Genomic DNA, 24,282 nt, shown 5'->3' on the forward strand with positions numbered 1-24,282 from the left:
CTCAGAGGGATCAATGTGCTAGAAAGAACCTTAGTCAATCGATGCAAATGCCTAGGAGCTAGATAGAGCACCACACAGACCTTCTTTGGCCTACAGTAGGTTTCTGGGTGCTGTGGGAATTGGGTCAAGGGGCAGGCATGCCTAGCTGTCGGGCCAGGGAAGATTCTGGAAACAAGATCCTCAGGCATGGGCAGCAGATAGGCTCACACAGTTAATGGGCTTTAGGACCCAGGAAATGTGTGAGGCCTGTGGCCTTGGGCGTACGCCTGCACTATCTGGGTTTGGTTGGGTGGCACAAGCCATCCTTTATGCTCAACACTCAGGAGGCAGAGGCAGATCTCTTTAGTTCAAGGCCAGCCTGGTCTGCAGAGCTGAGTTCCAGAACAGCCAGGGCCACACAGAGAAACCCTGTCTTGAAGAAAAATGAAAGGAAAAAAAAAATCTGGGTTCAGTTTCCAATACCTCATGGCAGCTTATACCCTCTATAACTTTACTCTAGGGGGATCTGGCCTCTGGGGACACAAAGATACAAAGCAGACCAAACACTCAAATATATAATACCTCTAGCACAGGGATGAGACATTTAGTGGGCCTCCAAGTGTTCTTAGCATTCCCAAGGAATATCTTCCCCAGACTTGGGCCTACCCCGCAGGATGGTGTGGCGGGCCACATCCATTATGCCCACCCTGAACACAGGCAGGAAGAGGAGAGACCTCAAAGCAATGCGGTACAAGGCTACTGTAGGGCTACCTAGATCAAACTGGTCAAGGCCCAGGGAAACAAAAGTATGGGGCTCCCCCACAGGACTAGACTCCCAAGACAGATGAGGGGAAGGACTAGAGGCAGGCCAGGTAGCCTCAGAGACAGCATAGACATGGATATGGAGAACCTTGCAAAGTTAGACCTGTTGGTGGTTTTGCAAAGATCTTTACTAAACAGTTCCGTCCAGGGTGACAGGACTTAGCCACAGGGCCACAGCCAGGCAATACACCTCATCCCCAACACCTCAGTTTGAATACAGCATGACAGATTGCCCTTGGCCAGCAGAGGAGGGCAGGCTCCAGCAGTCACTTCTCTAGGGGTGCATAGTTCAACAGCTTCTCAATCAGGTCCACGTGTGCTAGCAGCATTCGCCGGCAGCAGTAGCGCTTTAGGCCCAGAGCGTCCAGGGCATCCCTGTAAAGAGGAGAGAGGAGTGAGGCTGGATGTGGTCTCTATAGTCTGCATAGGTCTGGAACCACCTTCAGCTTGCCTCTGGGTATTCCTGTGGACAGGGGTTACCAGGGTACATCTACATAACCAGGAATTGAGACCCAATACCAGACCACAGGGAAATGGCCCGGAGACTTCTGGAATATACATCCAATGCTTAGGTTGGAGCCAGGTGAGATCCTTTCCTCACCTAGAAGTTATACGCGCCCATGTATAAGCCCTTGTGCCAATCTTCTTCCTTAGCATCCTATATCCTTACCAGCCTTCTGCCTACACCTATTTTTTAAATTTTCATTTTATGTGTATGGGTGCCTGATGCCCCTAAAGCCCAAAGGAGTTATGGACATTTGCAATATACCATGTGGGTTCAATTCCTTAAAAAAACAAAACAAAAACAAACAAAAAAAACAACAAAAACCAGGCAGTGCTCTTAACAGTTGAGCCATCTCTCCGACCCCCTGTATCTCTGCTTTTGTCTCTTGTACCCAGGGTTATGGGCCTCCAGAGTTATTTGGGAAAGCTTAGAAGACCAATATCCTCTCATCAAGGAGTAGACTTCCAGGCCCCACTGCTGGACTCTGACTAAATGCCATGAACTTGGTTGTTGCTGTTGCCCACCCCCACCCCACTATGTACTCCCACCAAATTTAACTTCTCTGAGACCTAGTCAGCTTGTGGGAGAGCTTCCTGGCCCAGGTATAGAAGGGTCCCAGAAGGCTAGCAGCTACTCACCCGAGCTGGTCATTATAGCTGCCCACTAAGCCCCACTGACTGAGGGCTTGTGCAGAGAAAGGAAATCCTTTGGTGTTGACATGGTGGCCAGAGGTGTGACTACTTTGGGGACAGTCATGGTAGTGAGCACAGGGGAAGCAACAATACAAGATGATGCCCACAGAGCCTGTCCTGCATTTTAAAGGGTCCACAAGGTTCGAAATACATAATAGGCCTGAAGGCAGATACAGGGCAGAGAGTAGGTCGACAGGGAAGGGACTTGAGGTGTCTGTCACTCACAGGAAAGATGCTTAGAAGTTCCCCCCAAAGACCAGCAATTTGAAGAAAACCACCTTCCAAATTTCAGAGAGCCTGGGCGTGATACTGCACGCCTTTAATCCCAACATTCAGGAGACAGGCAGGGGGATTTCGGAGAGTTCAAGACCAGCCTGCTTCACATAGAGAATTCCAGGACAGCCACTGAAACCGTGACTCGAAGACAAACTCGAAGACTCATTTTTCTGGGGATACATCACACACAGGTCTGGTCCAGAGGACACCCAGTCTTCTCACTAGACCTCACAATCCCTGCTCCCGCCGATTCTCCATACGAAGCCTAATCTATCCCAGCCCCAGGATACCCCAGTTTCACTCCCCGCCCGCCGCAGAATCCTCACCCCGGCCCCTCGGCTTCATGACCCCAGTCCAGGCTTCCCGTCCCCGTCCCCCGCAGCCCGCTGTCTCACCCCTCGGTGTACTCGGCCTGCAGCAGACCCAGGTAGGCTTCCCACTTGTTCCCCACTATCTTCCCGCAGGTGAAGCAGCGAACCGGGATGATCATGGCGGCGTCTGGCGTGCAAGCGGCCGGCGCAGTTTTTTAAGGCCCGCCCCAGGCGCGTCCATAGCGCGGGGCTCATGACGCCCAAGCTCCGCCCCCATAAGATCCTGAGCCCCGCCCCGCATCTCCCCGAACCCCGCCGCAGCCCTGCCCCCGCTCCCGTGATTACCCTGAAGCGGCGGTGTTCCTTGCTCGCGCCCACCCGGGACTCCTAGAGCCTCGGTGCCCGCGGCGGCATCCCGGCTCCCCCCTCCCGCTCTGGTGGTCTATCCCCACGCTACGGTGTCCGAGCAAGGCCGAAAGGCCCGCGGCGCCGGCGGTTCGCGTTTCTCGTGTCGCCTTGACTGACAGCCGCTCCGCCGTGCGGCGGCGCGCACAGGTACGGCGGGTCTGCGGGCTGGGGTCCCGCCCCCACGATTGCAAGCCAACTGGAGCCGAGAGGTTGTTAACAAGTGGTGGTAGCGCAGCCGGGGAGCGGGCTGTCGATTGCGCACGGCCAAAGCGGTCTTCCCGACTCCTGGCCCGGACTCCAAGGGGTCTCGGTCTGGAGCCCTTACCCGAGGTGCCCAGCTAGAGTCCGGGCCGTGGAGTTTGGGGCGTCCTTCTCTTCCGCCGCTGCAGATCCGTCGGCGGTACGGTGTCCCGAGCCCGACGGCGGCGTCCCGCGCTCAGTAGTCCTCTCCTCTGAGAAGGGGCTAGAAGAGTCTTTTCCTGCAGAGAAGAGCGGGGCGCTGGTCCGGGAAGGCGTCGTAGAGGAGGCACCCTTTGAAGGAGGGGGACCCTTTAACCTCTTTTTCCCGGGATATGAGTCCCGGGCTCAGACGTGGAGATTGCCTGCGGGACTGCTAGGGGCCACAGGTCTGCCTCACCTGGACGTGATCTAAGGACTTAAGGGAATGGGCAAGGGGGCTGGTTTCTGGGGAGTGTATCACCTTAGGCGCAGCGCCTTCTTGCTGTGCTGGGGACTACTCTTAGGAAAACGAGGCAGCTTGCAGTGAGAAGCTCGAGAGGTTCCGTAGAGCTTGGGAAATTTGGGATCTGGTTACAGTGAAGCCTCTGGGGGGGGGGCGGTCCTAGACATTTTCCAGGTGCCTCTGGGAAGCAAACGACGGAGGGGAGGTCGAGAAGGGTCTTCTGGGTCTTGAGTGTGGCTGGTCAGAGCCACTGGTGGTTGTGCCCCCGCTGTCACCCTGGACAGCCTCCCTGGCAGCTTTTGCCATCCCCCATGGAGCCACGTGCAGAGCCACGAGCTAGGCGACTTCCCGGTCCTGTCCCCTCCCCCCAACATCCTGCCCTGGCCAGAGGGGCAGTGGGGGCCTGTGAGTCACTGTGGCCAGGGATCAGGCTCAAGATCAGGACTGAAGACTGCTGTGGCCAGAGGTGAGGGTGGCAGGGGAGTGGGATAGGAGATGGTCTGTGGGGTCTGCTCTAGGGATGGGGTGAGGCCAGAGGCCTCTTGGAGGAGGGGCTCAGTTCAGTCCTGCCCCTGGAAGACTTGTTTACTTAGGGAGAGTTGGGGAGTGAAGCCTGTGCCAAGTTGACATTCCTGGAATTCCCCTGTGTGTGTGTGTGTGTGTGTGTGTGTGTGTGTGTGTGTGTACTCCCTAGCGCGCGAAAGCCAACTGTTTCCAGTGCTTCTTGTGTTCTTGTGGGTGGTGGCATCCTCTCCTCCCCTAGTTCCTGCTCTAGCTCCCAGGATTCCCAGAAATGGTCCAGGCTAGAGAACCCCAGGCTGTTGCTTATTCACCCAGCCTTTGCTAATCCCAGAGTGCTGTTATGGGATGGGGGGCAGGGAGCAAGGGAGATGCTGTGGGTCAGTGCTCTCTAGAGCAGTGACCCGGGATCCCAGGCTCAGCTTCTGCCTCTACCTCTACCATTTCTTAACTGTTGTAGGCTTCCCATTGGGACTGAGGTGGGAGAGAGATGTAGCGTACCTCATCTCAGCTCGTCGTCCCCCCACCCCCTGCAAACTGACTGGTCTCTGCCTGGCAAATGCCTTTAGGAGAATAGATGATCAATCTACTGTACAGGGCGGAGGGCGCATCGAGGGAGATGTGCTCATGTGCAGTTTCTAACCCGTTTGTCACAGTTCCTGCCAGAGGAGGGGGTCACTTCAGGGCAGGGGACGAGGAAACCCATGATTGAAGTTTTTAGCTGGCCAGCCCCTCCCACCCTGGGTGTTGCCCTGAAAACAGCCAGCCAAAAGAGGGTGCTGTCCTGTGGTCTGGAGCGCTGGGCTGGGTTTCAGCTGGCTCTGCCCATTGGCCTTAGATCACAGCCTTAGTTTCCCCATTTGTGAAGCTCTGCTGGGGCCAGAAGCATCCACGGGAAGGATCTCAATCCCTCCACTTAAGGCTGGCCATGAGCTAGGGAAAGTGCTTGTAAGTGACTTCTCCCCAGGAACTCTAGCCTTGTGCTCATGTAGGACAAGTTTATATCACCCTGAGGGTATGGAGTGTGAGCATACACACTCCCACACCTCATTCCCCAGGCCAGATCTGCAGACGCACCAAATGTGTTTGGTGCATGTTGTCCAAATAGCTCTTGGAGACCTTGAACCTGAAACTGAAGTGACTCACCCAAGAACCCTTTGGGTTATTGAGGCTGGGACACTGGGACTCAGTGCTTGGGGGCGGGGGTGGGGGTGTCCCCAACATGGCCGGGCTGGTGTGTTTTGTTCACAGAATAAACATCCCCTGACTCTCAATTAGGTCCCTTCTCTTCCACTGCCACAGGAGCTCTGACAGAGAAATACCTGAGGGTGCCTGACAGGAGGGAGGCTAGAGGTGTGTCTTAGGAGCTCCTGGGTAGGCTCTGTGCTCAGCCCCCCAGTGCCTGCTTCTTGGTGGGAGGTGTCAGCCTACTGGACCAGGAATTTGTGGTGTTCCTGCCCAGGGTGGGGGTCCAGGGCAGGCACTGGGGCCCTGCAGGGGCTGAAGCCGCAGCAGGAAGGCAGACACCACAGCCTGTTTGTATTGGCACAACTCCCTCTGCCTCCTCAAAGAAACCATGGAGCCTCTCAGCCCCGGGACAGGGTGGGGGGTGCTGCTCTGCACTCTCCTCCCTCCTGAGCTAGCAGGGCTAGGAATAGTTACTACGGGGTCCAAACAAGCTTCTGAACAAACTCATGCTGGCCCCCCCACGGAGGGGTCCCCAAATGCTTTGCTCGCTGGCAACTGCTTGCCCCAAGCAGCCATGGTCCAATTGACTTAGAGTTTGGGCAGGTCTCTTTTTGAATGGCAACCTGGTCTGGCTAGGTGGATGTCCATGTTTTCTTTGTGGCTCATTCCCCAGGGGTTCTCGTTTTGACCTACTCACAACGGAGGAAGGCTCCCTTGTCTTGTAGCCCTGCTAGTAGATGGCTTCTATGTCCAGACCACTGTGGCTGGGCACCGGCCAGTGTGTTGAGGAAAGCTCCCCCTGGCTCGGAGAGGGTGGCCTTGCCTTGGTCCTTCACTGTTAGTGATCAGCCTGCACCCCACACCCTGTGAATTCTGTCCTTGGCAACATGGACCTGGGCCTCAGTCAGCTGTTCAGGGTCAGTCCCTGTTCCTGTGGGTTTTACAGGCAGGGCCTTCTAGGCAGGAGAGGACACATTGTTCAGAGGACAGCATCTTAGCAGAAATGGGCTGGCTCTCGTTTGCCCCAAGAACTTTTGGCACCTCTTAGGGAGCCTTTCCTACCTCCTTCCAATTTTGGCTGTGTTAGTTGCTTTCTATTGCTGTAAGAACATGATCAAAGCATTTGAGAGTTTTTTTTTTTTTTTTTAAGTTATAGACTGCACTTAAAATAAATTTATTTTTCTCTCATACTTTACACCCTGACCACAGTTTTCCCGCTCTCCACGCCTCCCAGCATCCCCCACACCCCCTCTCCTCCAGAGCCACTCCTCTGTTTTCCTTCAGAAAGGAGAAGTCCTCCCAGGGATATCAACAAACCAGCATAACAAGTTACAATAAGACTGGGCACAACCTTCATCAAGGCTGGATGAGGCAACCCAGTGGAGGGGAAAGGGTTCCTAGAGCAGGCAAAAGAGCCAGAGACACCCCCACTCCTACTGTTAGATATTCCACAAGATCACCTGTAAATGTTAAGTTTTAGTCACCAGATGGAATTGTCATCTCAGACTTACTGCTGAATAAGCTCATCCTTTCTAGTTCTTTCTGAACTCTGGCTTCATCATGGGCTATAAGATGAAATCTCTCACTGAAACAATAACTAGGGAGCCTGTATGAGTGTATGATGGTCAACTCGGCTGTCCTGGCTCAAGCTCCTCTCCAACCTGACTGGCTGAAACTTGTCTTCCCTCTCTGAATTACTCTGCTTGCTCTCAAACTAAGTCTGGCAATCTCTTCTAATCTTCTGGCTCCTTCTGTCTTCCCCTGCAACCTGTCTCTGTAAAACTGTCCTGGTAAAACTGCTTCTCCTCTTCTCTCCCCCCGCCCCACTCCTCTCTTTCCTGGGCTGTTCTGACTCATTTTATCAAATCCTTGATTTATCTCTTTATCTGCCCCTCAATTAGACCTCACTTTCAAACATGGCTGCTTCCTTCTTTTTGTTTTTTTCGAGACAGGGTTTCTCTGTGTAGCCCTGGCTGTCCTGGAACTCACTCTGTAGACCAGGCTGGCCTTGAATTCAGAAATCTGCCTGCCTCTGCCTCCCAAGTGCCGGGATTAAAGGTGTGAGCCACCACTGCCCGGTGGCTGCTTCCTTCTACAAACTAATTTTACCTTCATTGTTTGGGATTAAAGGTGGGTACTAAGGGTGTGCCTGGATTCCACCCAGAAGGATTACAGGTGTGTACTAAGGGTCTTTGGATATGATCTCTTGCTAGAGCAGCCATGTTGCTGGATTAAAATTCCTCTGTAAACACCATGCTACACAATCATAACATGCATAGGACCTAGCTCAGACTCATGCAGCCTCCCTAGTTGTTTCAGTGAGAGATTTCATCTAACCCATTATGAAGGCAAGTCAGAATAGGAACTTGAGGCAGGAACTGAAGCAAAGGCCAAGGAGGAGTGCTGCTTACTGGATGGCTCTTTTTATTCTTATTCTTATTCTTATTATTTGTTTGTTTTGTTTGTTTTGAGACAGGCTTTCTCTGTATAGCCCTGGCTGTCCTGGAACTCACTCTGTAGACCAGACTGGCCTCAAACTCAGAAATCTGCCTGCCTCTGCCTCCCAAGTGCTGGGATTAAAGGCGCTTGCCACCACTGCCCAGCGCTGACTGGCTCTTTATGGCTCATTTAGCTTACTTTCTCTTTAAAATATTAACAATTATTTCTTTTTTACTGGTTTATTTATTCGATCATCCCAATATCAGTGCCCCATCTGTTTTACTATGTATACAGTGTTCTGCCTTCACATATACCTACACACCAGAAGAGGGCACCAGATCTCATTATAGATGTTTTTAAGACACTATGTAGTTGCTGGGAATTGAACCTAGGTCCTCTGGAAGAGGAGCCAGTTTTTGTTTGTTTTTGTTTTTTGTTTTTTCTTTTTAAGATTTATTTATTTATTTATTTATTTTTGTTTTTTTGTTTTTCGAGACAGGGTTTCTCTTTGTAGCTCTGGTTGTCCTGGAACTCACTCTGTAGACCAGGCTGGCCTCGAACTCAGAAATCCGCCTGCCTCTGCCTCCCAAGTGCTGGGATTAAAGGCGTGTGCCACCACTGCCCGGCAAGATTTATTTATTTTATATATGAGTACATTGTAGCTGTGTTCAGACAAACACCAGAAAAAGGCATCAGATCCCATTACAGATGGTTGTGCGCCACCATGTGGTTGCTGGGAATTGAACTCCCAACCTCTGGAAGAGCAGTCAGTGCTCTTAGCTGTTGAACCATCTCTCCAGCCTAAGCTTGCAGCCCTGGCTTGCTTTCTTATACATTCCAGGACCACCTGCTTAGGGTGACACCTCTCACAAGTAGACTAGGTCCTTTGGAATCCATCATTAATCAAGAAAATGCCCTACAGATTTCTCTACAGCTACTTAGAAAATGTTTTTTTTTAACCTATATAGGTGTTATGCCTGCAGGTATATCGTATATCATGTATATGCCTGGTGCCCACGGGGCCAGAAGAGAACAGCAAACCCCCTGGATCTAGAGTTAACAGATGATTGTAAATTCCACAAGGGTGCTGAGAGTCAAACCTAGGTCCCCTAGAAGAACAGCCAGTGCTCTTAGCTGTTGAGCCATCTCCAGCCTCCTACAAGCCTTTTTGGAGGTGGGGCGGGGCAGGAAGGGGACAAAGTCTTTCTAGATAGCCCTGGCTGTCCGTCCTGGAACTCACTGTGTAGATCAGACTGGTTTTGAATTTAGAGTTCCTCTGTCTGTGTTTCCCAAGTGTTGGGATTAAAGGTGTTTAGCCACCATAGCCAGCTTAAAAGCCAATTTGATGGAGGCGTTTTTCTCAGTTGAGATTCCCTCTTCTCGGGTAACTTTAGCTTGTCAAGTTGACAAAAAACTATCACAGCTAACCCTGAGGGGAGAGAACTGGAGTTCAGGATGGCTGTTCCTGAATTCCTTTGCGTATAACCTTCAGGCTGGCAGCTCTGACTGGTCTTCTCACAGCTCCAGCTGATTCCCCTCCCACCCCCCAGCCCCAGCCCCATGTCCAGGGGATAAAATGATCAAGTAGGCAGGCTTATTTATGTACTACTGGGAACTCAGGTCTTCAGGGTCACCTTCAGAGGAGTGGTTTGGTAGCTATCCCCATTGGGGTGATTGTCAGTATGAGTGATGTTTGGTCCAAGGTGGGGATATAGTTAGATCTTTCCTGGACCCTATAGCTCCTCTCTCTACTGGTGTCTTCCCCCCCCCCCCCCCCCCGAGACAGGGTTTCTCTGTGTAGCCCTGGCTGTCCTGGAATTCACTCTGTAGACCAGGCTGGCCTCAAACTCAGAAATCCGCCTGCCTCTGCCTCCCAAATGCTGGGATTGAAGGCATGTGCCACCACTGCCGGGCTCTACCGGAGTCTAGACACATGTTTATGTACATGGCCTTTATACATGCATACTACCATTTATAGGCACTCTTCCACTCCAGCCCTGAGTGGTGTATGGTGTATGTCTGGCTGAATCAGGCCAACGGAGCAGGCCAGGGGCCGCGGGTCACAAGGTTTTTTTAAAGAAGTTATCAGCTGCCGGTTGCTCACTAGGTAGAACATTCATTCAGTCTAGTCTCTGCCAGGCTATGGATGTGGTCACCTCTGTCCCTTTCTTGGGCTCCAGACACATCAAATAAAACTTGAGGGAAATGGCATGGTGTGGTGTGTGAGAAATCCTAGGCTGACTGCGCTCTTCCAGGCATGCTTCCTGCTTTTTGGGGGCTCCCATGCATCCACATCCCAAAGACTGAGAGACCCTAAGCATGCAGCCTTGCGGGCTGGGGTTGCAGTTCCCCATAGTGCCCTCTGGGTGGCAGCAGTACGCTGGTGCAGTGGACATAGGTGCTGTGCTGGGAGCTGGAAACCTTCAGGCATCTGGAGTTTCCAATTACGATGCAGCCCCTTTAAGAGCTGCTCAGCTCTACCCATGGACATCCTCCGATCTACTCTTATTATTTTGTACTTCCTCTGCTGCCTCACTCTGGATCATCAGCAAAAGGTTTTTCTTGTTCTGCCTCCCCTCCTCCCGTCTAGGCTGCAGATCAGATGGGGAACCTTGGTCTCATTGTTAGTACCTGGCCCACACTTTGGGGCTCTTATGATCTGCATCCTTTGATAGGGTTGGGGCTCAGAGATTGAGGCATGGGGCCCAGCAAGGGGCTGTCATCTCATCTTTGATCGATGGACTAGTGTTTATCTGGACACACCTGCAAAGTGCCACTTACCATGTGCTTGTCAGCCTGGGATGAGATGGTGTTCATTAGTCATAGACTGATTCTTCCTGAGCTGGTCAAAGTGAAATACCAGGTCCCTGGTTCTGCAGTTATAGACTTGCAGAATGGCGCCAGTGGGACTCTCAAAATGGCCCGTGACTGTGATAGAATCTGGCCTTGCTCCCACACCCCTAGGAGAATGGACTGGACCAGAGGTTAAGCTGATTCCGGGAGCTCTCTGGACCAGCAGGGGGCCATCTGGGGTTCTTTGGCATCTCTCGCCTGCTACTTTGGTCATTGAATTCTCTTTTTTAAGTTAGAAAACCTCACGGCCACCTCACCTTCCCAGGCACCACGGGCTCCCTTACGGCGCTTGAAAGCCAAAGCAGCGCTCAAGTTGCCAGCAACAGCAACTGGGTCACGTCTTCATTTTCTCGGGGCTTTGCACATCATTGATGTGGCTGGAGACTTGCTGCCGAATGGGCTTGATGGATGTGGTCTGGGGTACAGGTTTGGGGTCGAGAGCTGCTGCGGTGTCATTCATTCCCGGCCCAGTCCCGTCAAATGCTTCCCCTGTCCTTCAGCTGCATCTTCTTGGGAGACCCCGGGAGGGTAACGGGGAGGTGGGGACTCGGGGTCGCTGCGATTGGCCGGTGGGGCGGGGTCCTCGGGGGGCGGGGCCACGCTGGATTGGCCCGGCGCTCGCGGGGCACAGCGGGCCGGCCCGCAGGTGTCTGGCCGCGGGGTGGGAGCCAAGTCGCGCGCCCGTTGCTACCGTGGGGCCGGGAGGTGCGGGAGCTCGCCGGTGTGGTGCGGATGGGGCGTCCGGGAGCCACGGGCGCAGAGCGCTGACAACGGCTCTAGCCAGTGAGCGTGGCGGCGGGGGCCCAGCCTCCCCACCGCGATGCGCCGCTCTAGCACGGACGAATCCACGTACCGGCGCAGCCCTTCTCCCGAGAGCAAGGAGCCCGGCTTTGCGCGCGGCGGCCCCTTTCGGCGCTGCAGCAGCCTGTATGGGCGCGCGGGCGCCGGGGACGCCGGGGATGCGGGCGGCGGCTTCTTCGGCCTGCACTCGAACCCGGGCCCCAAGGCTGCTCAGGCGCGCTATACAACGCCCAAGGGCAACAAGTATGTGGTCTTCTACCTAGACCTCTCCTTCATCTTCCTTCTAGAGCTGAAGCGCTGCAGTATGGCGCGCGGCTGCCTCCAGGGCGTCAAGTACCTCATGTTCGCCTTCAACCTGCTCTTCTGGGTGAGTGTGGGGTCCCTGAAGGACCGGGGTTAGCTGTTCTCCTAGTGGCTTCCAGGAGCTCTCTCCTCCGCTGTGGAGACAGGGTGTGTGCGCACGTGCTCACAAGACCGGGCAGTACCAAGCCTTGCCTCTCCTGGGCTCCAGGCGTAGAACTGATCAAAGTCTCTGTGCACCGAGCCTCCGGTACCTCCTTCAGCCTCCTCCCTGCCCTCCCTCTTTAGCCTACGTCCTTGCCTCACCCCCTTCACACTCTGCTCCTCTGAGCCCCCAGGACCCAGAAGACCAAGGATCTGCCTGACCTACTAGGGCCTAGGGAGAACTACCAGACACTGGTCAGGGACTCTCCATGAACATGGGTGGCACTTGGCTCACCTGCCACCTCAGCAGAGCCTCTAACTTTTGCATGGGATTATGTTCAATTGGGGCTTGCATGATGATAGAGCAGAAGATGGTCCCCTTCAGTGTGGACGGAGGGCAGTTTGCACACTCTCACCCCTGTGGAATGAGGAAAGTATCACATTTGATTACCAGCCGGTGTTGGGGCTTGGCTGAGTTGGAGCCTGAGTGGAGCATGCGGGACTTGATTAGAGGTGACCCTTTGTTACCTGGGCACAGCCCGGACCTTCACTTACTAGATGGAATTCTTGGAGAATGGTGTCCAAGGTCATTCCAGACTCTGCCTTGGTTCCTGAGCCAACTTTCTGGGAGTGGGTGTGTTCGACTGAGGATGAGGGGTGTGGCTGGGGATGAGGGAGTACAGCTTGGGAGTGAGGATGAGGGGCATCCCTGGGATCCCTATTTGCTGCTCATTTGCATGCAGTCCAGTTCAAGTCAAATGTGCAGAAACCTAGGTCCACTTTTCTGACCTCTCTTTTCTTATAGCCCTGGCCCAGGGCAGGAGCTGGGATTTGCTGGGACCCTGGGCTGCCTGTGGGCAGTAGTCCAGGGAGGCTGCTGCCCTACCTGTCCCATCTTCCTCCTACCCCCATCAAGAGCTCTCTGCCTGAGGTTCCTGAGAGGGATGGGCCCAGGTCTGGGAGTACTCACACACCATGTGTGCATCATAGATAGGTGTGGGCGGAAGCTGCAACCAGTCCATGTAAGGTGGATGCTTCTGTTTAGTGGACTTCAGTGGGTACTAGTGTGTGGTCAGGCACAACTGATTGGCAAGGTCAGGCTATCTCTGACATTGTGACTGTTTGGGGTGGGGTGTGTGGGGGGAGTGATTGCAGGCAGCAGTATGACAGGTGGAAAAGGCCCAGGAGCTGCAAATGACAATGTGACTGGTGGACAAGTATAACACTGTATCTAGACCTGGCAGCTGTAGGTCACTCTGATGGTAGCAGGCAGTGTAGGCGGCAGAAGGGGGTTAGGAGGTAGGAGTGGGGGCGGACAGCTGCTAGGTAGTGTTTGGTTTGGGGGAGCCTGAGGTTGGTGCAGTTATTGCTCTCTTCATGATCTGGACACCTGGCCACAGGGAGAAGGGCCCACTGGCTACAGAGCAGGCGCATTCCATGGACCACTGGGTAACATCCTCTACCTGGGAAGTAAACAATCGGTATCCCGTGGGACTCCTATGCCGAAAACCGCAATATCCTTCTGTTATCCACATGTAACTCCAGCCTTGCAAACGGGCTCATGGCTCGGCATCATTGTGGCTTCTCCCTCCAGCTTGATTCCCAGTGAGGGGTTAGAGGCAACCATGCAGAGGGTGCTGTGAGTAGCATGGTTTTGCCTAGAAGTACCTGTGCTGTGCTTGGCAGAGTCCATCTGGACCAGCAAGTGTAAGAGTCCATCCATCTGGCCTGGTCAGTATGATGTCAGTCCACCTTGTCCCTGGCATCTGTGAACTAAACTCCCCTCCTGCTGGTGACAGTCGGTAGTGGGTAGTGGGAGGGCCAGAGCATAACCTACCGGAGACCCTGAGTCCTTTGCTAGACTCTTGTGGGAGAGGCTTTGATCCCCATTTGGCACTTACGATGCAAGATCAGCAGACAGGACCCAAGCCTCTGCCATGTGTCTTGCCTCAGTCACCCTATTAGAGTTAACCAGGCAAGTGGAGTCAAAGCTGAACTGACTGCTTAGACCTGGGTGTATGGGGACCCAATGTGCCCTTTTCCTCCTTCAGCAAACAGGCTGCCACTGGGCAGTGATGCCCAACTCTACTGGGCAGTTGCTCAATCTGCCTTTGAGATGTGCGCAGGGTAAGGACTAGCTGGTTAGGGCTGGGAGCACCTCAGGGAAGTGGGCTGAGTACACAGCCCCTGAACACAGTTAAGTGGGTAGGTGGTGTTGGGTGCTGGCCACTGGCAGTAAGGCAGTGGGGGTTGAGCAGCCCCTGAGACCCCTGTCTCAGGCCTCTGAGGCTGCATTGTCAGCTGGGCCTCTGCCAGCAAAGCTCTTCCTGTAATGGAAGTTGAGATCTCCTGGGACCAAGCCTGGTTCTTCCTGCCTCCTCCCCTCCCCTTGGCCCTCCCCTCCCCTGCCCTGGGCTCTCAGATCATCTACCTTCCTGGGCAGCTACTGTGGTGTAAGGGTTAGTTAAGAGGAGCTGAGCACGTGGAGTAGGATGAGGACCTTCCCATGGCTCTTCTGTGTCCAGGTTCTAGAGATGCCAGCCAGGCCTGAGCCATGTGGTTGGCTCTTCCCATACATGTACTGAGCAGTCTGAGACCCTTCCTCTAATGTTTCCAGGCAGGTGTCCCTCCTCATTCCTCAGTCTAGCAAAGGTATAGCTGTTCCCCACATGGTCAGTGTCTGGGTAGACAAGATGGAGGCTGGAGGCATGCCTGCCACCCAGATACTGTGGGACCTGAGAAAATCCTGTATTCTTGGGGTCTCAGATTCTCCATCTTCACTACACTGGCTCATCAAGGTGATCCAAAGCTATGTGGATCAGAGTCCTTCAGCTCCCACCCAGGTGGCCTGTGATGACCCTAGATGGATGACCAGCTGGGCAGAGGTTCTGAGTGGAGGGAGGGACGGGAGTCAAGCTCCACTAGTCTGGGCGGTCACCATTGCAGCCTCAGTACTTGCCTAATGCCATCCCAAAGGAAGGTACCACTGGCACAGGGATCTGCCCCCACACTGGCAACAAGTTGCAGGGCACATGCCTCACTAGGTTCTGGTTTGTGTTGCCACTGATGAGCTTAGATAGTATCTGATGGACAGTGGTCTCTGGCACTTTCAGTCTGGTGGATGAGGGGACTGGGAAATGGCAAAGGGTTCTACGTCCAGCTTAGGACGCTCAGGGACAGGGAGGTCTCTGCTTCCTGTAACAGCTTATATTTGTGATAGGGGTGGTAGGGAACTGCCCAATGCAGGAGGCCATGGTATTGTTTGTTCTTTGGGATGTTGGCGGCTCTGGCAATGTCTTGAGTTGAGCAAAACCAAATTATATTTTTTAAGTATTTGGAGACTGGCTTCCCTTATGATGATGCCGAACTCTTAACCCTGCTGCTTCCACCTTTCAAGTCCCTGGAATACTGGTTTATGTGGTACTGAGTATCTAATCCAGTGCATGCCTGGCGAACACTCTACTAACTCAGCTACATCCCCAGGCGTATATTCAATTTTAAATGCACAAACTCACCCCACTGGGATAACTAACATCCTAGCCAAGATGAGGAAGGTTCCTGCCAGCCTGGCAGGAAATGGGCTTCTTGACATAACCTTGGCTTATACAGGGGCTCCAGCCCCTCCACCTCCACCAAAGATGTGGCTAGCTGCCGGGCCATCTGCTACATTGAACTGTGTATGACTGGAGGGGTGGTGGGCAGAGGCCTGCTGGCACCCACCTCTGTGGACCTGGACAGGCACATTTGGTGGGCACCTAGTGTCATATGGCACTCAGCCCAAGGCTGATCCAAGGGGCATCACAGCAGACTGCCTGGCAGGTGGCCCCAGTGGACTGTGCTTATGGCCAGGCATGCTGCATGAAGATCAGCCAGAAGGCTAGGATGGAGCACCATGGTGGCAGGAGGTCTTCTGCCTCCTATCACTAAGGACTCTAGCTTTTTTGTTTTGTTTTTCGAGACAGGGTTTCTCTGTGTAGCCCTGGCTGTCCTGGAACTCACTCTGTAGACCAGGCTGGCCTTAAACTTAGAAATCTGCCTGCCTCTGCCTCCCAAGTGCTGGGATTAAAGCCGTGTGCCACCATCACCTGGCTGGACTCTAGACTGCTGTGGGGAGTGGGCTCTGCCTCCGATCAGAGCTTCTGTCTAGCCTGGGGACACAGCTGCAGAAGAGTTAGCCAGCAATGGAAGGTGGTCTGTCTCAGGAGATGGGGCTCAGCATTCTGGGGGAACACTTAAGATCTGGGGTGGGGGTCTTAGTCCCATCCCCACTTTTGATTGAGGAGGCCACCAGGGCTCAGCCCTGAGTCCTGCCTTTTTCATCTTCTAATGGGCCCATTTTCTCTTGCACTTTGAAGCTGTAATTTTCCTGTCAAAATGTTTTAAAAAAGCTTCATGCACTGAAACATTTTCAAAATTACAGGTACAGTACGCTTAGCACATGCATAGTTTACATTAGTGCACCTATGCTTGTGGCATTTCTAAGAGGGGTGGCCCTACAGGATGGTGGTGGCTCTGGGTGTATTACTTATTTGTGACAATGCATGTGACACCACTGGATGGCAGCGGGGAGCATCTGGGCTGGTGTTCATCTTTGTCACAGTGAGGGTGACAGGCTACGTGGCAGTGAGTGGATGTCTTTCATGCTGCCTTACCATGTCAGTGAAGGAGACTGGTTCTCTTCTGGGTGTGGGTTACCTTCCTGTCAGTCCTACCTTGGAGATTATACCTTCCTAGACTCCTGGAATGGGACATCTCCCTCCACCCCCAATGGTGCCAGCTACTTTGCATAGCAGTGCCCTTTCCATGCCCTTCAGGGTCCCATGGGGCCAGGGGCGCTCCAACGGCTCACTTTCCTGCTGAGATGAGCCGTCTGCTGTCCTTGGAAGGCAGAAGCGGATGGTGCAGACAGCTTGGGTCTTAGTAACATTTATCATTGCTGTATTAGCATCTCCCCTCCGCCCTGTTTTAGGACCTGCTATCATAAGCATGAATGTTTAGCTTTGATATGACCCTCACAGATGTGACTAATTTAGGGGTCATGGGTCCTCTGGGGGAGTGTTATGCCTGAGATCAGCCTTGTGGGTTAGTGTCTCTTGAGGCTTCTTGCTGCTTTTGACTTCCAGATCTTCCAGAACAGGTACAGCATGGAGTGAGGATAGGGAATTGTCACCTCAGTCTTGGTACTTCTGATCTAGTCCAAGGTAGCAAGCAGGGTATTACTTCTGCCTAGCAGTGTGAAGGCCACGAAGGCCCTTCCATAACTGTGAGTCACCTTAGTGGGTCCTGGAAGACCATGGCTGGAAACCATGGGAATAGCACATGAAGACAGGTGAGGCCCTGTTTGCCATGGGAGAAGTCTCCTAGATCCAGTAACCTTGTGTGTTTATGGAATGATGTTACGCCTTGTCATTGGGTGAGGCTGTGAACATCATCTGACCAGATCTCCATTAGGGGGACTTCTCCCCACAGGCTGAATGGGGGTACCCAGCCATCCAACTGCCTTACTTGGTCAACCCGTAGACAATACTTCCTCTCAGCCACTGCAGCCCTGTAGGGCTCCCTCCCATTGTAAAGGAGGCATCTCTGTAGACTGCCTCACCAGAGCTACCTTGTGGCTCCGAGGGTGGATCTCTAAGTACAAATCAGCCAGGGCATGCATATACACACCTTTCCCTGGTAGTTTCCCTGAACCTTCTCCAGGATCCAGAGCTTCCTGAATGGGCAGCATTTCCCAGGTTCCTTGATTCTTAATAACTCTACAGTAATGTCTCCAAGAGTTACCTAGAACTCAGAACCTTAGGTCAGCGACTATATCATGGGCTCCTTTGTCCTGTCCAGCTCTCTGTTGGGCTGTCAGGCCATTTCCTAGAGCCTAGATGTTGGTCCATCACTAGCTTCCTGGAATATATCTCCCTTCTTCCTATTTGACAGAGCCCAAGGCCTCATATGAGGGTGGAGCCATAGTTTCCCCCTCCCATGTCCCCCAGGACAGGTGAGATGTCCCTGTTACCATGCCATGATGAATCCTCTCTAAGTCAACCATCACATGCCTTCCTTCCCTGCTTCCTCTTATTTTGATTTTTATAAAAAGAAGTGATGAGAGCCTGGTATAGTGGCATGCACCTTTAATCCCAGCACTCAGGAGGCAGAAGCAATTGGATCTCTGATTTAAAGGCCAGCCTGGTCTATAAAGCGAGTCGCAAGATAGTCAGGTTTACACAGAGAAACCATTTCAAAAAAACCAAAAAAGAAGAAGAAAAAATGATGAAACTCAGGGAGGCTGGGTGGTAGCAGGTGCTCCAGTGAGATCCTCTGGTTGGTTCCACAGAGCTACTGCAATTTGATTATGAGCAGTAGTGTGCTGAGCCAGGGCTTCTCTGCTCAGGGTTATGGGTAGCCAAGGACACCAGAAGACAGGGGCAAGGGGGCCACACAGGTGAGTGAGCCATTCAATTACCATGACCTACATAGGGTGTGGGGAAGGAAAGTGCAGATCAGAGGGCCAAAGGAGATTCAGACCCTCTGCTCAGGCACAGGGTTGGTGGATGCTTCCTGTGGGGAATCTGAAGGTATAGTCTCACTGGGATGTGTATGAGGAGATGTACTCTGCCACAGGCCACTATCAAATGGGGCAAAGGGAAGGGACTGGAAGAGTGGTGCCCTGCTGCAGGAATTAAGCTGTCTCTGGTGGTTCCCAGGCTGACAATGTTGGCCTGAGCTTGTGGGTAGAGCCTTGCCTTAGGAGTCAGGAGCCCTGCTAGTCAACCTCACCTTCTCTGTCTCTCTTTCCCCACTGCTGTGGTCCTAGCTGGGTGGCTGTGGTGTCCTGGGTGTTGGCATCTGGTTGGCTGCCACACAGGGAAACTTTGCCACCCTATCGTCTTCATTCCCATCCTTGTCGGCTGCCAATCTACTCATCGTCACCGGTACCTTTGTCATGGCCATCGGCTTCGTGGGCTGCATTGGGGCCCTCAAGGAGAACAAGTGCCTACTGCTCACTGTGAGTTTGTTGGGCCCCTCTTTGTGGCTCTCTATCCCATCAGCTCTACCTTTGAGGCCTGTCTAGCACCAGGGCTCTGTGGGGTCTTCCAGGTCAGGTGGGGCTGGATGGATTGCTGGGTCTAGGGTACAGAGTAAGACCCCATCTCAAAGTAAACTTTAAAATGGGGAGGACACTGGAGATAGATCTAGAAGCTCTAGAAGAATGCTTGTATAATAATGCATGAGGATCTGGGTTTAAGTCTCAGCACCACACATACAAGAAAGCATACCAGAGCTTGGAGGGACACAGACCCACAAGTGGCCTTTACCAAACTGTTCTGATACTCATCCTTGTGGTGGCTCTACCCCAGCTCCTTGTCCTGGTCCTGCCCCTGGCCCCACCCTCCGTGGAGATCTCATAGCACCATTTGGCCTTGGGAATATATTTTATGGGAAGGAAGCTATTTCCTCCTCCACAGTTTATAAAGTTAATCACAGGTAATTAGGAAAGGAGTCCTGGAGGATCTTACTAACTGATGTGCCTGGCAGAGGCCTCAAGCTGCATGGCAGGTAGACTCAAGCTCCACGTCAAGAGGTTTTTGAATGGTTCCTTTCCTCTTCCTAGGACAGGAGTTTGCTCGGGGCTCAATCCCTTGCAGAGACAAACTGGTCCCTTCTCTTAGCACCTTTAGGGGGTATTGCAGAATGTTTATAGACCTTTGATAGGTGATATTTGGGATCTCTTTTAAATTCCCAAATTGTGGCTGGCAATGGAGCTCAGCTGTAGAGTACTTGTCTAACACATATCCCAGTATGGGGTGGGCGAGTGTCCCAACTAGAGATGTCAGGCCAGGAGCCTAGGGAACAGGGACACACACACACATGGGGATGTTTAAATCAGGCACAGGGGTAATAGAATCCAGGCCAGCAGGCCACTTAAGCTTGGGGATGGTCTGGGCTGGCTCTTGAGTTCCATGGTGTGGTAGGAGTTCTGGGGCTCTCTAGCAGCAGGGCTGTGAGAAAGGAATGTGTTCTCTACAGTTCTTTGTGCTGCTGCTGCTAGTGTTCCTGCTGGAAGCCACCATTGCTGTGCTCTTCTTTGCCTACAGTGACAAGGTATGTTGCTGCAAATGGAAAGTGCATGGGGTACTGGGAGACTCAGTGCAGAAAGTACCAGAGCCCCAGGGAGCTGTGTTGTGGCTCTGGTTGCATGGGTGGGACAACAGCACTCTTAACTCCTCGGATACGTGGCCAGGGCCCTCTACTGAATACAGGTTGCTAAGTGTGCACTGTCCCAACAACCCCAACCCACACTGCTGCTTACTGTGTGTCATGTGTCCTTTCCCATACCTATCTGCCTGGTCACACAGTTGGGTTTACTGACATATTTTAGGATCCTGAGTTATAGCTAGTGCTGTTTCCAGCTCCTGTGTCCCCAACTTCCCCATAGGACCTCCTTTCTGTAAAGTACCCCAGGACTACAGGAGGCTCCCTGTCCAGGCTGGAGCTGCCCTTCAGTGCCCTAGTTCCTTTACTGGAGATCTAGGAATGGCACTCATGTCCTCAGCTGGAGTGCAGACACATCTGCTTAGACTGCCAAGTAGACCGAAGTCCTTCCCTAGCCAACAGGGGGAAGCCTACAGAGATGAGACTGGCAAAGGCTTGCATCAGAGTCTTTGAAGCTTCTGGGAGGTCATGAGCCTGGGCCTGGGCCTGGGCCGTGTCCTAAGTATGGTAGGGTGGTGGGTAATCCCAGGAAACAAGCAAGAGGGTATTGATGAGTGATACGGTTCTGTCTTGGACTGATGTGGAGGGTATTAACTGGTGGTCTGTTAACAGATTGACAGTTATGCCCAACAAGACCTGAAGAAGGGCCTGCATCTGTATGGTACACAGGGCAATGTGGGCCTCACCAACGCCTGGAGCATCATCCAGACTGATGTGAGGCTTGGGCAGCCTTCTTGGTATGGTGGGACAGGCTGGCAGGGTGGGTGCTGTGGCTACCTCTCCACCCAGTCCTTTGCTTTCTTCCTGCTTCTAGTTCCGATGCTGTGGCGTTTCCAATTACACTGATTGGTTTGAAGTATACAATGCCACTCGTGTGCCTGACTCCTGCTGTCTGGAGTTCAGTGACAGCTGTGGATTACATGAACCTGGTACTTGGTGGAAGTCGGTAAGAGCTTTTCCCTCCTGTGGTGGGTGGTTGCAGGGGTGGGGTCCCTCCAACTGATCCTGGCTCTCTTGCAGCCCTGTTATGAGACAGTGAAAGCCTGGCTCCAGGAGAACCTGCTAGCTGTGGGCATCTTTGGACTATGTACGGCACTGGTGCAGGTGAGCTGAGCAGGACAGTGTCTGGGACTCCTGACCACAATGGCAGAGGACTTGCTTAGGAGCCTGTGACCTGGGTAGGCAGGTAGCAATGCAGATTGGCAGTGTCTCAGACAGAGCAAGTTCACTAGGGGAGTTAACTTTTGGTATCTTGAGGACCAAGTGTTGCCCTGTGCAGTACTCCTTGTGCAAAGCCTGTTGTCACCTAGTAGGTCAGCACAGCCAGGCAGCCATATTGGTTGGTAGTGACAGGACTTCGAAGTACAGAGGGTGGCACTTGATACCCTCTTAGGTTCATAGCCATCTATAGAATTGCTGAGGATTGGCAGTGTGGTGCTCCAGGCTAAGTGGAACAGACCTACAATCCATCAGGCAAACAGATACTCAGTTGGCTACAGCTAGGGCAAGTAGGTACAGTAGGATAGGCAGCAGGGCTTAGACCAGGTGTGGAGAGGGGTGCGACCTAATGTACAGAAGGCAGCTTACTCTGGGGATGGCTTGCAGGAGTGGGATAATACCAGGGTGCCCCAGGAAGCCCATTCTGAGCATAGTTAACACTAAGCATAGTGCTTCTGCCTATGGGCAAAGGCCTGTGACCTCTTGTCTCCACAGATTCTGGGCCTCACCTTCGCTATGACCATGTACTGCCAGGTGGTAAAGGCGGACACCTATTGTGCATAGGTCTCACAGCCTCTGCTTCTCTGCCAAAGGACCTGCCCATGGAGAGATGTCCAAACCCACTTCCCATGCAGGACTTGGTGCTCTGCTGAATTGCAAGGGGAAGAGCTTGAGGCCCGAGCATCCAGGATCCATCCCTGCACCTGAGGGGACTTTGCGTGGGTGGCAGCAGAGACACCAGATTATAGGGTTGGTGCCAAATGGCACCCAGGGCTAAGGGCCCAGGGAACTTTGACACTTTTTATATCCATGTATACCTTCCAGTGTTAACACAGGATGGGGTCCCCAGCCTTGCATGGATGCCAGGCTGGGGGCAGGTCCAGTCTGCTCAAGGCCCACAATGATCTTGGTGCTCCAGGGAGGGCCAGGTCCCATGATCCACATTCCATGGCAGTGTCGTGGTTCCAGATGCATCTTAATAAAGTGTGAGCAGTTCCTGGGTCTAGCTGGACACACAAAGGTTGTACAGCCACAGCCTTCAACTGAGGAGTTTTTTCATTCTCCAAGGGTTAGCAGAGCTCAGGGGAGTACTGTTAACCTGTTTTAGGGGGAAGGGGTGGCCTCTGTTCACTCCTGTTTCTCCTGCACTACCTCAGTTACTCTTGTATTTCTGTCCTAGTACCTCTGCCTCTGGATTAGTCTGGACAGACTGCAAATTGCAACACTAGGAGACACAGAGCCTTTGCCACTGGCCAGAGGTAGAGTCATATAGAGCATTAAGCCATCGTCTAAACATCAAAGGCAGCATCTTCTTAACTAGGGATTCAGGTTCAGGTTAAGATGAGCTGTAGGTGAGGGCCTCTGCCTATAGGGATGGTACCCTGGGTGTTCAGGTTAAGATGAGCTGTAGGTGAGGGCCTCTGCCTATAGGGATGGTACCCTGGGCGTTCATGTTAAGATGAGCTGTAGGTGGGGGCCTCTACCTATACGGATGGTACCTTGAGCGTTCAGGTTAAGATGAGCTGTAGGTGAGGGCCTCTGCCTATACGGATGGTATTCTGGGTGTTCAGATTAAGATGAGCTCCCAGGACCCTCAGGAGCAGGGAGCCATCTGACTCACAGTCTCCACATCCTGCTGTTTGAGGAGCCTACTCTGTGGCACAGTTCTCACTAGGAGTCATCCTTGTGACTCACACACCTGAGTGTGATGCACTAGAGAACATTTGACCCAGGTATCTACAGGGCTGCTGCTACCCTTCCTATTCTCTGGCTCTGGGCTGAGTCCTTGTGTCCCACTGTCCTCTCTCTAGTTAGAAGCCACAGATAGGACCCTGTTACTTATAGATGGCCAAACTGAGAAGTTGTATTCAGAGTACAGTGCCCTTCTGAACTTCACTCAAATCTCAGGATGCTCTTTCTCCTCTCTACTCCCTACACTAAGCAGATGTCAAGTATGGCTCATGGTCACCAGCTCACCATAGCCACTGACTGCCTTGCCCTTCACTGACTGAATTTCTATCTCCCAGCCTGTTGGCTCTTGGACAGCACCTCAGCATACTTCAATTTTGCTAACTCAAACTCAGAACCTGAAGGTTACTGCTCAGTAGGGATGTCCCTGCATGCCTCTTGGGGTCAATCTCCAGCACCAATGAGGGAAAAAAAAATCAAGAGGCTGAGCTGGCTGCTCACTTTTCTGTGGCCCCAGAGAATGCACCCATGTTCCCATCTACTTCCATCATTTGACTCTCCACCAGGACCCTTGCCTGTGGCACTCTGACCTCTTCTGCTTCTCCCCATACCACCTCGATCACTCCATCTGTTCACAGACGGCTGTTCCCCAGCCCGCTTCACTAGTGCTCTACCAGTTCACAACTAGGAGAGCTCCATGTCACTCGTTTCTTATATTCAGAGAGTATCCCCACCCACTAAACCCTCAGAGTCAAGGCTAGGAGGACTCAGGTTCTTTCATGGCCCCACAGTGCCAGCCAATGTTCCAACTTCTCCCTTATAACACACAGCACATGAGCACACTGATGACCACTTCTTGTACAAGGTCAAGATGCCTCTCTGACCCTCACACTGGCCTTTTTGTCCTGACCTGGCTGTACCCCTTAACTGGGGTCTGTAGAGCTGTGTCTTTTCAAAGTTAGCAGGGTTGGCGTAGCCCCCAAGGCCTCAGCAGAGTCTATCCACCTCAGGGATCCCCAGACCCAGCATCCCAAGTTCTCAGCCTTGGCCACACTGACCTCAGTAAATGGCCAGAGACACTTCTATTCCAGTAGGTTAAGATCAATAGGTGGTTCAGCTGATGTCTAGGTAGAACTACTTACTCCAAAGCCACTCCAAGTGGGAGGGGTTCAGCCTTTTATGAGTCAGGTCTGGCCCTGTTGTTTTAGCATCCTCCCCGTTCCTAATATTGAGGACCTTGAGCTACAA

General features: G+C 52.9%; 2 protein-coding genes across 4 annotated transcripts; one reads left to right on the forward strand and one right to left on the reverse strand.

Moving 5' to 3' along the window:
- Positions 1–907: 907 nt before the first annotated feature.
- On the reverse strand, positions 908–2,815 carry Polr2l (RNA polymerase II subunit L). The gene is made up of 2 exons (XM_031388875.1): positions 2,670–2,815; positions 908–1,176 (listed from the first exon to the last, which is right to left on the reverse strand). The coding sequence occupies exons 1-2, from the start codon at positions 2,762–2,764 to the stop codon at positions 1,068–1,070; spliced, it is 204 nt and encodes a 67-aa protein (XP_031244735.1). The 5' UTR covers positions 2,765–2,815; the 3' UTR covers positions 908–1,067.
- Positions 2,816–2,877: 62 nt separating this feature from the next.
- Tspan4 (tetraspanin 4) lies at positions 2,878–22,378 on the forward strand. Of its 3 annotated transcripts, none has more exons than XM_031388869.1 (8): positions 2,878–3,140; positions 11,763–11,842; positions 18,728–18,919; positions 19,942–20,016; positions 20,740–20,841; positions 20,942–21,073; positions 21,148–21,231; positions 21,841–22,378. In XM_031388869.1, exons 2-8 carry the CDS (start codon positions 11,780–11,782, stop codon positions 21,907–21,909), a joined length of 717 nt encoding a protein of 238 aa, XP_031244729.1. In that variant the 5' UTR covers positions 2,878–3,140; positions 11,763–11,779; the 3' UTR covers positions 21,910–22,378. The 3 variants fall into 3 exon arrangements, with proteins under 3 accessions (XP_031244729.1, XP_031244730.1, XP_031244728.1); XM_031388870.1 differs by lacking the exon at positions 2,878–3,140 and adding an exon at positions 3,958–4,141 and having other exon boundaries at positions 21,841–22,376; XM_031388868.1 differs by lacking the exon at positions 2,878–3,140 and having other exon boundaries at positions 11,158–11,842; positions 21,841–22,374.
- The last annotated feature ends 1,904 nt before the right edge of the window (positions 22,379–24,282 follow it).

Source organism: Mastomys coucha, unplaced genomic scaffold, assembly GCF_008632895.1.
Source record: "Mastomys coucha isolate ucsf_1 unplaced genomic scaffold, UCSF_Mcou_1 pScaffold21, whole genome shotgun sequence".
NCBI classification, from domain to species: Eukaryota; Metazoa; Chordata; class Mammalia; order Rodentia; family Muridae; genus Mastomys; species Mastomys coucha.